Genomic DNA, 12,844 nt, shown 5'->3' with positions numbered 1-12,844 from the left:
CCGCCGCTCGGCCCGCGCCCCGCCGCCTCCCCCCCGTCGCTGCCGCCGCCGCCGCGCCCCGCCCACCCGCGCCCAGCCCGCCAATGCCTGCCCACGCTCCTCCCGCGCCGAGCTCCCATTGGCCCAGCCCCCCAGGAAGCCTCGCCCTCTCCGCCGCGCCGCTGCTCTCCCGTTGGCCCCGCGGCGGGCGGGGATGTGGGAGGGCGGGGCGGGGAAAGAGAAGCCCGCGTCATTCAGCGGCTATTGGCGAAGCCCAGCCGGGAAGAGGAGGTGGGTGGTGATTGGAGGGAGAGGTGTCACTCAGGGAGCGCAGGCGCCGCTCCGGGAACGGATTGGGTGAGAGTCAACGTCGCACACCATAGAAAGACCCGCCTCCTGCAGCATCTGATTGGGTGCAGAGATGCCACTCCGCTGCTGACTGGGTTGTGATAGGGGCGTTTCGCAGGGGGTGGGGCCGAGCAGTTGTTTATAATGGGGCGCTGGTGGTGGGCTTTTGGGTTTGTCGGTGGTGTTAGGGGCTTGTCTGCGCTGTCCTTAACAGCAGTTACGTGTTTGGGGGAGCCTCCCTCCTCTGCAGGCTGGGCCTGTGTTTGTGATGGCCCAAATAAAGCCTTCCAAGCACCCGCGTGTCCAGTGTTGGTCAGTCCCGTTGGGGTGGGGTAAGGCACGCTCCAGTGCTGTGCCCGGCACTGCCGCGGTGGAGGTTTGGGGTTTCCTCATTGAGATTCAGCCTCATCCGTTGGCGTGGGGGGTTGTGATGCTGCCAGCCTTGTCCTGCTGGGGCTGTTCTTCTGGGTCATGTGCCATTCTGGTTTCAGAGCTCTTGCTGCTCTGCGGGCTTCTTCTCTCCATTGAGTTGCTCTGAAAGCCCTTTTTTTACTGGTACTTCAATTAGCAGCAGCCTTACCCCATCTGAAGACAAGCTGTGGTGTGGGAACCTCTCCCCACCTGCTCCTCAGCAAATAAGTCATGGATTTCTCTGTAGAGTTCTGTCCTCCTTGAGCACCCCTTGGTGGTCTATCAGCCCTGCAGATGACCTGCCCGGCTCCCTGCTTCTGAGTGTAAACCTGCTCGTTAACTGTTGCCAAGTTGTACCGGCCCCACTTTCTGTTCCTCCTGGCTTTCAGGTGTGGACGTCACCTCTGCCCTCCAATGGCTTCCATCTCCTGCTGCAGTCAGGTGATGCCTCCTGCCTTTGTGTGGCAGTGGGGCTGTCCTGGATGCAAGGTTGGTGGTGGCTGGGGCATGGAGGAGCACACAGTGATGGGCAGGTCCCTCCACCAGCCTCTGTCAATGGCAACCTGCTGGTGGGGACCAACTGGCGCCCCTGAGCACTCCTCAGCTGGGCCATGCTATGAGCAGGAGAGGAGTTCATGTCCTCAGGCTGTAGCAAGGCTGATAATACAAATTATTCCAAGCACTCATTGCCAGTGCAATCAGTACTGACTGTGGTCTGTTGTGCCCTTCATCCACTGGAGATCAGGTGTCACATCTTCTGGTTACAAACCCACAGCGGTAACGAGGAGGATGCTTTGCCCTGCCATACCTCTGAGGTGATCTCCCGTGTCACTCTGCCACGAGGCATGAGCTCACACTGTGAGCTTTCTTCTTTTAGAGCTGCTTTCCTTTTAAAGGTGGCACATACTTATTTTGAGCTTCAAATGCGATGACTTTTTTTCCATGCATTTGCATGCTTAACCCTTAGGTTGCTACTTCAAGTTTCCTTTCAGTTGGCATTTTTCAGCGCCATTCCCACCACCGGCAGGAGTTATCAGCCATGGGCTGCTGCCGAAGCAGCACAAGTGTCTGGAGGCGTACTGGTGTCCCCAACAGTGCTGATGGCAGCTCAGGTGGTAGAACCAGCACTGTGCTTTTTAGCTCTGTGGAAGAGACACATCTGGAGAGGGTGCTGGCTCCAAAGCCAAGCCTATCAGGGGAGTAATTCAAAATAATCTTGAGAAATTGAAGAAACAGCCTGAAAATGAAGGATGCAGTTCCAGGTGGACAAGCGTAGGTGCTGCAGTTGGGCAGGTGTAATCAGTGTTTCGAGGGGAGCTGCTTTCCTGGCCCTACTTGGGGTCATGGTGGCTCGTGAGCAGGGCAGGAATAAGGATCACACTGTGGTGGATAAAACAGACTTTGTACAAGTTGGAATGGAAATGGCTGCTGTGGAGATACAGAGCGACTTGCTCGACCTGTCTGCCGCAGACAGGGCGATGTGCTGGGTGGCGATGCAGCAGGAGATGCTCGGTGGGGGAGCTGTCCCTGGAGCAGCCTGGTAGTGCCTGGGGCAAAGGGGGGGACCAGGTGCCCCCAGGCCCCATCCAGCCCTCAGGGTTTGCTGTTTTGGACATCAGCCTGAAGCTCCCTTTGGTGGCTCAGATGTTGCCCTGATGCCAGCACCCGCTGGCTGTGCCGGCATCTCCTTGCCCAAGCCGGGGGGTCCCTGTGTGCCCTCATTCTCATTCCTGCTGGTCCCTGGCCCTTCCTGCCCTGCAGCAGCCTGGAGCTGTGCACTCATGCCCCAGCGGAGGGACAATGCCTTGTTCCCTGGGCAGCCCCTGCGGTCCCAGGCAAGGGTGAGGGCAGGGTGCACGAGCCTGGGCACTGCAGGGCTGGTGGCCCTTGGGGAGACCTCCTCTCCCCCAGCCGAGTCCCCATCAGGCACCCTCATCTCCCTGGGTATTTTTAGAAGCAAAGTGCTGTTTAATTGTGAAAAAGTGAAAGGCGGCCATGGGAGGGGAAGCCAGGCGGCAGCGATAGGGCAGCTCCTTCCGTAGATGGTGCCAACGTAGCTCCAACTGCTGGAGCTGGCTGCCTCCGGGGGGTCAGCACCCGGCTCCTGTCCCAGCACGATCCCTGCTGGGACAGTCTGCCCGTCCCAGAGCTCATGCCATGACCCTCTGTGCACAGGGCCAGTGGGCGCAGGGGATGGCCCAGGGGTCCTCACCGCCAGGAGTACCCCTGTCTCTTTCAGTCCCCCAGACCTCGTGGCTGAGCTGTGCCCACCCCGGCAGAGGCTGGTGGGGGCTGGCGGGGGCTGGCGTTCCTTGGGCTCCACAGCTCCCAGGCGCCGGCGGCTGTTTTTAGCCGAGTGAAAGTCCGATGTTTTGAGATTTTCTATTTTGAGCCGCAAAGCTGGAGAAGTGGAGCGGCCCCTGACCCCCGGGTGTTTGTATGGAGCCAGGCTGGGAGCTGGGCAGGGCGGGTGCGGGGCGGCTGCTGCCCCCGGGGCAATGTGGCTGCCCCCAGGTCTTCACCCCACAGTTGCCCCCGTGGCCGCTCGCACCTCGGGCTGTGCCAGAGCTTGCTCCCACGCAGCCCAGTCTCCCACTCCCATCTCCCTCCCAGGGAGGACAGCCTTTCTGCCACCAGGATGTCATTCCTCCTTTCCCTCCCATAGCAAGATACCCCTGAAGTCCCTGAGCAGGATGTGGGGTGTCCCACCCCAGCCCTGCACCACTTGTACCCCACTGTGGGGTACCTATGTGCCCCCACGGAGTCCCCATGGCGTGGCACAGCTACATGCTGATGGGCAGCCAGAGGGGACAGCCCTGGCAGAGAGGCTCAGGGCTCAGAGCCCTGGTGGCATGACCAGCTCAACCTGGTGCCAGTGATGCTGCCACGTGGGGGATTTTGTCCCCCCTGCAGCAGCTGTGGGGTCTGTCCCCTGCGCAAGAGGATGGTGGGGGTCACAGGCATGCAGGGAACCCAAGGTTCACCTGGCAGCAAGGAGCACTGGTGCTCTCCAGAGCTGCCACGGCGAGTTGTCACCACCAACGGATCACCCACGCTGCAAGGTGAGGTGACCCAGGTGACAATGGGTGCCAGCAATGGGTGCTGCTTGCTGGGCTCCCAGGAGGCAGACACCAGCCCTGGGCACAGGCTTTGGCCTCATTTTATTCAACCCCACATTTCCAAATGTACCTTGAGATGCACACCAACACTGCAGTCCGTGATCTGCTGTGAGACTGGGCACTGCCAGCGGCGAGTGGAGCTGGGGTCGCTTCCTCGGTGTCCCAGCTGGGCCCTAGGTGCCCTGCTGGCGGGGGACAGCAAGGAGCCGGCGGAAGGCAGTGCGGAAGTCCCGGTTGAAGAGGGTGTAGATGAGGGGGTTGAGGCTGCTGTTGCAGTAACCGATCCAGAAGAAGAAGCTGAAGAGGGGCTTGGAGATGTGGCAGCCATCCCCACAGATGGCCCCCAGGCTGTAGGTGAAGAAGAAGGGGAACCAGCACAGCACAAAGGCCCCCATCACCACGGCCAGCACAATGGTGAAGCGCCGCTCCCGTGCCCGCACCAGCCGCTGCCGGCACAACGAGACGCTCTGGTGCTGGCTCCGGCGTCGCCAGCCTGGCATCCCGACCTCTGGCCCCTTCTTGCCGGTGCCAGCAGGGCACGGGGTGTGGGTGGCAAGGAGGGCTGCAGTCCTCTGGGCAGTCAGGTGGTAGATGCGGCAGTAGACGGCGACCATGACAAGGCAGGGGGCGAAGAAGGAGGCAGCGCAGGAGACCAGCACATACCAGGTCTCCTGGCTCAGCTGGCATTCCTGGCTCCCTGGCCGTGCCCGCAGGAGCGGTGGCAGTGCCACCAGGGCCGCTGCTGCCCAGACCGCCCCGATCATCCCCTTCACGCGCCTGGGGCTGCGGCGCAGGTTGAACCGCGCTGCCCGAGTGACAGCCCAGTAGCGGTCAAGGCTGATGGCGCAGAGATGCCCAATGGAGGCAGTGCAGAGCAGCACATCCAGCGCCAGGTACAGGCTGCACCACAGGCCGCCGAAATACCAGTAGCCCATCACCTCGTTGGCCAGTGAGAAGGGCAGGACGAGGACAGCCACCAGGATGTCCGCCGAGGCCAGGGACACCAGGAAGAGGTTCTGCGGGGCCCGTAGGGCCCGGCTGGTGGAGATGGCCACCACCACCAGCGTGTTGCCCACCAGCGTGGCCAGCAGGACAGCCAGGGCAGCCAGCAGGATAAGCCCCGTGGCTGCGGGCGAGTGCGGGGCGCTGCTGGTGCCACTGCTGTTACCGGAGGTGTTGAGGAGGGGGCCGGCTGGCTCCATGCTGGCCCGGCCCCTCAGGCAGATGAAGCCCCATGGGGCTGCCCCCCGCCGCACGCACCCTGCTCACCAGCCCTGCTGCATCTCATGGCGCAGCCCTGGCATCGCTGAGTCCCCGGTGGGGCGTCCCGGCCGCCACTGCTCCCATATTGACACGGTCCGGTGGCACAGCAGAAGTCGTCCCGGCCCGGTGGTCGCCTGACTGGGCACACGGCGCAGTGGCAGTGGTGGGAGCTGCAGAGCAGCTCCCACGGCAGCCCCGCTGTCTCCGTCCGCTGCATCCAGCCCGGGAGGAGGGCGGGCGGGAAGGAGGGAGGGACGGACAGACGGGCTGATATCGCTGGCAGGAGCCCAAGCATCTGTGGGCAGTGGGAGAAGCAGTTATTGCCAACACTTAAAGGGCTCCTGCCAGGGCCACCGTGGCAGGTGAGCTCCTGCCATGGGTGTTGGGGTACCTGGCAGGCTGGGGACACTGCCTGACCATGCTGGGTCGATGTCCTGCCGAGCCCCAGCCTGACAGCACCACAGCACCTCGCCAGCTGCCCTGTGCTGTGACTGGTGCACCGACACACCGCCGTGGCACACAGCGGCGCAGCACGGACCCTGCTGGCTGAGCCCTCCCGGGATGAGGCAGGTGGAAGAAGATGCTGCCTGCGGCACATCGGTACAGGCTGGCTGCAAACCGCAGGCACAGGGTTTAGCTGCAGCATCATCAGCGTGTGCCCCCACGGCACCAGCAGTGCATTTGGTGCATCCCCAACACCAGGCACCCGTACGGGGCCAGGCTGTGCAGTGGTGGTGTTTGGACACGGGGGCAAATGGTGGGCGTCTGGCACCTGCAGCTGTGGCTGCGGCAGGGTTTGCAGAGGCAGAAGCCTCTGTGAAGAGACACACATGCAGGGCGCGGGCGCTCAGCATTTATTAGACACCAGCTGAGTGGGGATGGCAGAAATTGGGTGGTCACAGGAGTGGTGGCCTGGGCGTCCAGTGCCAACTAGAGCCGGGTGGCACTGTGCAGGGGTGGGCGAGGGGAGCCCACCCGGACAGCGGGGCCAGGCACCTCCTCGGGGTAGGAGAGTGCGGGGTTGTCCAGCCCCAGCCTGGCCTTGTCACGGGGCGGGCCATCACGCTCCTCCCATCCCTCAGGGCTGCGGCAGCGGTCGGTGCAGCAGAGGGTGGCCCGGGTGATGAGCCGGTCGAGGGGCTGCAGCGAGTGCATCCAGGCAGGGAGGAAGTCCCAGGTCTGCAGCCATTTGGGCAGGCGGCCAGGGCTGCGTGCCTGCAGTGCATTCACCAGCCCCACGAAGAAGAGGAGGCTGAGGAAGGGTGCACCCACCCCCACCAGCACCCGCCAGCCCGCCATGGAGATGCCGAAGATGAGGGAGGGCAGCAGGAGGAAGCAGACGATGAGGTACAGCACGGCAAACCAGCGGTACTTGGCCGTGCGCTCTCCCAGCGCCTTGGCCATGCGGATGGGCAGGCGGGTGAAGGGCAACGGGTACCACAGCAGGATGCCGGAGATGTTGAAGAAGAAGTGGCAGAGGGCGATCTGCAGGGACAGCATTCCCATTGGGCTGAGCACACGGGCTTCCCCCAGCCCCTGCCTTGCTCGGTGCCTCCCGCCAACCTGGCCATGGTCCCAGGTTGCCCATACCTGGAAGGAGCTGGCCAGCTTGTCCCCCGGGCTGGCCAGGGCAGCCAGGATGGCAGTGGTGGTGGTGCCGATGTTGGAGCCCAGGGTCAGCGGGTAGGCGCGCTCGATGCTGATCACCCCCAGGCCTGTGGGAGAGGCACCCCATCCCGTCCCATTGCTCCTTGCCAGTGCCATCCCCACACTCTCCCAGGGAGGCGTGGCTCCTCCTGCCCCTCCAAGCACCCTAGCACCCAGGGGCCATCATGGGGGGGACCAGCGCATGGCAGGGGACCACACATGGCTGGGACTCACCAATCAGGGGTGTGATGGCCGAGGTGAAGACAGAGCTGCTCTGCACCACGAAGGTCATCCCAGCACCCACCACCATGGCGAAGTACCCGGTGAGCCAGCTGAGCGGGTGTGGGAGGTCTGCCACGGCATGGCCATGGGCACAGACGTGGACACAAGCATGGACATGGGCATGGACACATCAGCTGGGAGCAGCCCAGAGCTCCTACATTGTGCTGGGCAGGGAGGGGGCTATGGGCCAGGCTCTGTGTCAGGATGTGGGTATGGGGCAAAGCTGTGGGTATGGGGCCAGCCTGGTGGCTGGTGACTGGGATGGCTCGGGAAAGAGGATGTGGACACCAGGAAGCCATGACAGCCATAATCAGAGTGGGGGTCAGGGGCAGGCAGGGGACATGGGGGTCAGGCAGGGGTGGGGGTTAGGGGCAGCCAAGGATGGGCCTGAGGATGGCAGGTGGGGAGGGAGATGGGGCTGGGGCAGGGGCTGGTTGGCTGTGGGGCAGGTAGTATCCCATCTCACTCATCCCACAGTGGTCCCTGACCCACTCACCAGTGTTGATGACCTTCTGGATGGCTTTGGCCACCTGCCCCTTCAGCAGGGAGTTGAGGAGTTTGACCAGAAGGATGAGGCAGGTGCAGAGCACAACGAGTGACCCGGCCAGCAGCACCAGCCCCACAGCCAGGTCAGGCAGCGGTGTGTCGGTGAAGAGATGCTCACCTGCCCCACAGCACGGCTGGGCGAGGGGCTGGGGCTAGCCCGGCCCCTCTCACAAAGCTGCACCCACCCAGACAACCCCACACCTGGATGCCAGCCCCAACATCTCCCAGCCCTGTGCCACATCATGACTCCAGCCCCATGCCCAGCACCTCTCCATCCCACATACACCCCCCAGCCCTACCTGCACCTCCCCAGCCCCATGCCCCTTGTCCCCCAGCCCTGCCCAAGCCCCACACACCCACTCACACTTCTGCCTGGTGACATTGTGGAGGCTCTCAATGCTCTTAGTGCTGCAGTGGCCAGGGGCCGTGCAGTTCAGGGGGGGCACAAGCCCCACAGCGGCCATCTGCAGGGAGAGGGTGGTCTGAAGTTGGCTCCACAGCGTCCTCGGCTGCCCACCACCCACCCTCCATGGAATCATTTGGTGGCCCCAGAAGGGCCATGGGCCCCTCACCTGTGGGGGTGCAGGGCCACACCAGACACGGATGAGGCTCCGGTTGCGCAGACTCTCGTCCCCCGTTGCAATGCCCGTGATCACCGACTTGTCCAGCTGCAACAACAGAGAGAGCCCTTGGGGGCTGACAGCACCCACAACTTGGGACATCTTCACTGGGATTGGGACACCACTGACAGCCTGGGGACACTTGGATACAACCACCATCAAAGGGACACCAGTGCTGGGGACATGACCACCAGCAGTAGGACACCAAAGCTGGGGAACCACCACCAGCCTGGGGACACCAGTGTGGGGGACACCACATTGAGGAAACCTGAATTATGAGCTTGGTGAAGGGTTCTGTGATGATCTTCAGCAGGTCGGGAGCATCCTTCCCACTGCGAATGTTGAAGGTGGCCACGACCAGGCGGGTGACGTGGTGGAGGTACCCGCTTACCACCTCCAGTGGCAGCAGGACCAGCACTGAGAGCCAGTTGAAGCAGTCGTGGACCGTGGCACCGGCAAAGGCCCTGTGTGGAGGAGCCTGTCAGCATGGGGTGGGCCCCCTGGGGGCAGCCCCCAGACCCCTGAGTCCTCTCTGCCCCAACCAGCTCTCACCGTTTGAACTCACTGCGGTCACCAGCCTGCATGAGGGCCACAATGGTGTTGGTGACAGAGGTGCCGATGTTGGAGCCCATGATGATGGGGATGGCAGAGCGCACCTCCAGCACTGGGGACAGAGAGACCTGCTAGCACTGCATGGCCCGGCACAGGGTGACCCCATCTGGCTACCCTATCCCCCAACCTCAGGTCCCCAGGAGCCCCGTGGGTGCACTCACGCCCCGAGGAGACCATGCTGACGATGATGGAGGTAGAGGTGGAGGAGCTCTGCACCAGCACGGTCACCAGGATGCCCACCACCAGCCCAGCAACTGGGTTGGAGAGGATGGCGTTGTCCTTGAAGATGTCCCCGGCCACCTTTCCTGCAAGAGAGCGTGAGTGGCAGGGTGCCGGCATGGTGGGTGCCACCACACGCCCAGGTGCCCCTGCCACCCTACCTCCGGCGAGCTGGAAGGCAGAGCTGAGCACATCCAGGGAGCACACAAAGAGGTACAGGAACCCGAACATCAGGGGCACCTTGAGAAGGGAGACACAAATGGACTGGACCCTGGCCCAGCACCCCAGCTCTGTGCAAGACAAGAGAGAGTGTTAAACACCAGCTGTGGCACAGCACCAGCTCCCCAGGCTCCTACAGCCCTACACCATCCTCCCATACCCCTGGAGGGATGGGGCTCGTGTCCCCAGCCATGCCACCACTCCCTGGGTCCACTCCATCTCCTCCCACCCCAGAGCACCTTGTGCCAACTGCCCCCCTTGGCTCTGCCCGTGACACCTTGGGGAGCTGAGGGTCTCCCCCACCAGCAGGCAGCCCGCTGTGCTGGGGTGTCTGGCTGGGGTGCCAGTGTGAGGACTGGCACTGCAAGGCAGTGGGGAGGAATTGCTGCCAGTCCCAGGGACAAAGCTGGGGCTCTCCTGGCACCCCACAGTCCTGGCACCCTGAGGCCCCCCTCGGTGCCTCTGGAAGGTCTCTGGGGTGCTCCCCAACCTAGGTGTTGTGTGCCCAGTGCCTGGGGTCTCACCTGGCTTCTGCAGCTCGTCCAAGCCCAGTCGGGGCCCCTGCCAGGGCAGTGCGTCCAGCTCGTACCGCTCCCTGCCCTCTCCCAGCCGCCCCGGGGAGCCAGGGCAGGGGAAGCCATGGTCAGGGCAAGGCACTGCACTGACAGTGAAGGGGCAGGTGTGGGCGCCTGGCAGCCGGTGCAGAGCTGGAGAGAGGGGGCACCCATGTTATGGTCCCATCCTCATGGGAACCCCCCTGCAGAGGAGAGCCAGGCACCGCCTGGGCCAGGATCTGGCCAGAAGCAGAGCTGAGCCCAGCAGGGTCAGGAAGAGGAGGAGGAGGAGGGCTGGGGGCACCTACCTTGGGGGCTGGGGCAGTAGGCAAACTGGGGCCCGTGTACCACCCTTCCTCCCCGCACTGGGCAGTGGGGCAGCACCGGGCTCTCCCTCCGGTAGGGCAACATCGCTCCTGCTGAGGCTGAGCAGAGGCAGCCATGCGTCACCATGGTGGAGCCATGGCTGTGCCATGCTGACCGCCACTGGCCCCCCAAATCCTCGCAGTGTTGGCACCACTGAGGAGCACCATCCCATCACCTGGTCCTCTGGGCCACCAGCTGCCACCATGCCACCCCAGTGAGCTCCTGCAAGGGCAGGTAGGGGACATGGGGAGGGGACCCCTCCTGCCCAGGTCCCTGCTCACCTGGGGCTGGCCGGGCACTCAGGGCAGCATCATGTCCACATGCCACATCCACGCGTCCCTCCAGCAAAGTGGCCCACGGGGCACCGCGGTCCTTTATACACACGCCAAGAGCAAAGTCTAAGGAGCCCCGCGTTGCCCCTCGCCTCCACTCGCTGCTCACCTCCTCCCCAGAAATTCCTGCAGTTAATGGGTAACCCCGCGGCATCCCGCGTCAGCCGTTGTCCTGGGGAAGGATGGGGCATGCGCCCCCGGGGTACCGCGCTGCCGGCACGTCCCGCCTCGCCTGCCCGAGGCTCGGCATCGCCCCTGGGCGAGCGGCAGACGGTGCCTTGGGGAATGAAGGCAGGGCGGTGCTGGAGCTGTCCCTGAGGGAGATGCTGGAGCAGCCTCAGCTCTCCATCACTTGGTCCTTCATCCCCTGCATGAGAGGAAGAGGAGGAGAAAGAGAAGGGCTTGGTGCTGGCACTGCTGGGGTGTCCCAAACTGGAGGTGAGGCCACACATACATCCACCATCCTTGGGGCCATCGAGCATCAGCCACGAGGGACCTGGCTCTGCCCAGGGCATGCGCCGCCCTCACTGCCAGGGCGTTGGCGGTGGGTTACGTCAGCGCCAGTGTGGTCCCTGTGTCCTGTCGCTGGTGGTGATAGTGGCACACGGCCCGGCTCAGTCCGTGCCAATGGCTCGGCACAGAGCAGTCGGCAGCACTGCAAGGACTGCCTGGGGCACAGCCCATGTCTTCCCAGCACGTGCGATACCAGGGTGGGCAGAAGCAGAGTGACACCAGTGATGCTGTCACCACCTCCTCGATGCAGTTTATCATTACCCGCTGTTTACGCACCTCTGGCGAAGTTTCCATCCACCCACGAGGTGCCTGGCCAGCTCGCCTCCGCATCTGCCCAGGGGAGAGCCAAGGGCCAAAGGCCCCTCCAGCCCAGTGCCTATGGGGAACAGGCACAGAGGGGGCTCTGCCACTGCCACATCCCCATTCATCCAGGATCAGGCACTCCCAGGACCCATCACCATGGACAAGCCAGCTCCGATTGTATGGGGGGGAACAAGGGGAGATCCCTTAGGTACCCCAGGGTACTCGGGGACAGCCTGTGGACATTCCTGCCACTGCTGGAACATCACCAAGCCTCCACCAAGTCACAAACCAATGGAGTTGAATATCCAGGAGGTGCCGCAGGCACATGTCATGCCCCTGCAGGGCCTGGGGACCTTTTTAGCTGGATGGGGTGCGGCCAGTGGCACCCACGGAGCCCCATGCCAGGCTGTGGTGGACAGGAGTCTGGTGTCCGCACTTGCCCCGTGGCTGGGGGCTCTTGGCCAGCTGCCCCCACAATCATTAACATGGTGAGGCCCTGCCAGCTCTGGCTGTCACTCATTGACAGGGACAGGGCTGAAGTCCTTGGCCGTGCCGGCCCGACAGCTTCCCCTACACCATCAGTGGTGCCAGGAAAACAAGCTCTTGGCACTGCCCCTTGCTGCCGGCAGGGTGGTACCAGAACCAAGGGCTGGGTCCAGCCCTGCCCTGGGCCCAGGGGGGGTCTGTGGGGTATGGAGGGGCTGGGGGAAAATTGCTGCTGGGAAAAGCAAAAAGCCTTGGCGGCAGAGGAAGGAGAGGGACGCATGTCCAGGCAATGCTCTTTATTTCCCCCAGTTTCACACCACAGACGGGACTGAGCAGCACCATGGAGACACGGAGGGGCTCTGACCAGGGCTGCAGGGCCACAGCCAGCTGCACCAGTGTGGGGCTGGGAGGCCATGACCCTTGTCCACAGGCGAGCCTCAGGGTTGGCCTGGGCCACCCCCCTGCCTCTGGCTGGGCAGTGGTGACAAAGCGGTGACCCAGGGAAGGGCCCCGGCACACATGGATGATGGAGGGATCTCCTGGCTGCTGTCAGGGAGCTGTCTCCATTGTAGACTGGCTCTGGGAGCTTTGGGGTCATGGGGCTGCCTGGGATGGGGACCAGCCATGCACAGCCAGGTCTGGCAGAGCCAAGCTCAACGTTTCTGCCCAGCACAGCCACTGGCAGGGATGTCAGGCTGGGTACCCACACACCAGGCTGAGATGCTCAGCACTCAGAGGTGCTGCATTCCTCTGGAACCTTGCAGGCCTGTCTCCAAGGGCTGAGCACCCATGGCCCCAGCCAGCGGCAGGGGACCTACTGGGATCTGCTCCTGTGGATCGCTTCAGCAGCTGCCCACACAGGATCTCCCTGCGGGGAGGAGGAAGGCTTCTTTGGCACAACCTGCTGCCTCTGCCTCTGTTTGCTTGGGGCAGGAACCACATATGGCTCCGTGCCTTGCACTGCAACGGCACTGAGCCTGGCAGGATCAGGCCCAGCCACATTCATGCAATGCAGATGGTAACAA

The 12,844-nt window shown here is 63.4% G+C and overlaps 2 protein-coding genes across 2 annotated transcripts; both read right to left on the bottom strand.

Annotated features, from left to right (window-relative positions):
• Window positions 1-4,030: 4,030 nt before the first annotated feature.
• On the bottom strand, window positions 4,031-5,059 carry LOC309677049 (alpha-2Db adrenergic receptor-like; the record flags this gene model as incomplete). Its single annotated transcript, XM_082489729.1, has 1 exon — window positions 4,031-5,059. One exon carries the CDS (start codon window positions 5,057-5,059, stop codon window positions 4,031-4,033), a length of 1,029 nt encoding a protein of 342 aa, XP_082345855.1.
• A 991-nt stretch (window positions 5,060-6,050) lies between these two features.
• Window positions 6,051-10,671, bottom strand: SLC34A1 (solute carrier family 34 member 1; the record flags this gene model as incomplete). Its single annotated transcript, XM_082489829.1, has 13 exons — window positions 6,051-6,605; window positions 6,711-6,835; window positions 7,002-7,118; window positions 7,546-7,713; window positions 7,960-8,077; window positions 8,168-8,263; window positions 8,484-8,679; window positions 8,768-8,879; window positions 8,989-9,132; window positions 9,208-9,336; window positions 9,790-9,972; window positions 10,128-10,244; window positions 10,467-10,671. The coding sequence occupies 13 exons, from the start codon at window positions 10,669-10,671 to the stop codon at window positions 6,051-6,053; spliced, it is 2,265 nt and encodes a 754-aa protein (XP_082345955.1).
• Between the last annotated feature and the right edge of the window lie 2,173 nt (window positions 10,672-12,844).

This window comes from Vanellus vanellus (genome assembly GCF_965231255.1).
Source record: "Vanellus vanellus genome assembly, chromosome: 13".
Taxonomy (NCBI): domain Eukaryota; kingdom Metazoa; phylum Chordata; class Aves; order Charadriiformes; family Charadriidae; genus Vanellus; species Vanellus vanellus.
The sequence above is the reverse complement of the archived record's forward strand: the minus strand, read 5'-3'. Positions and strand labels throughout refer to the sequence as shown.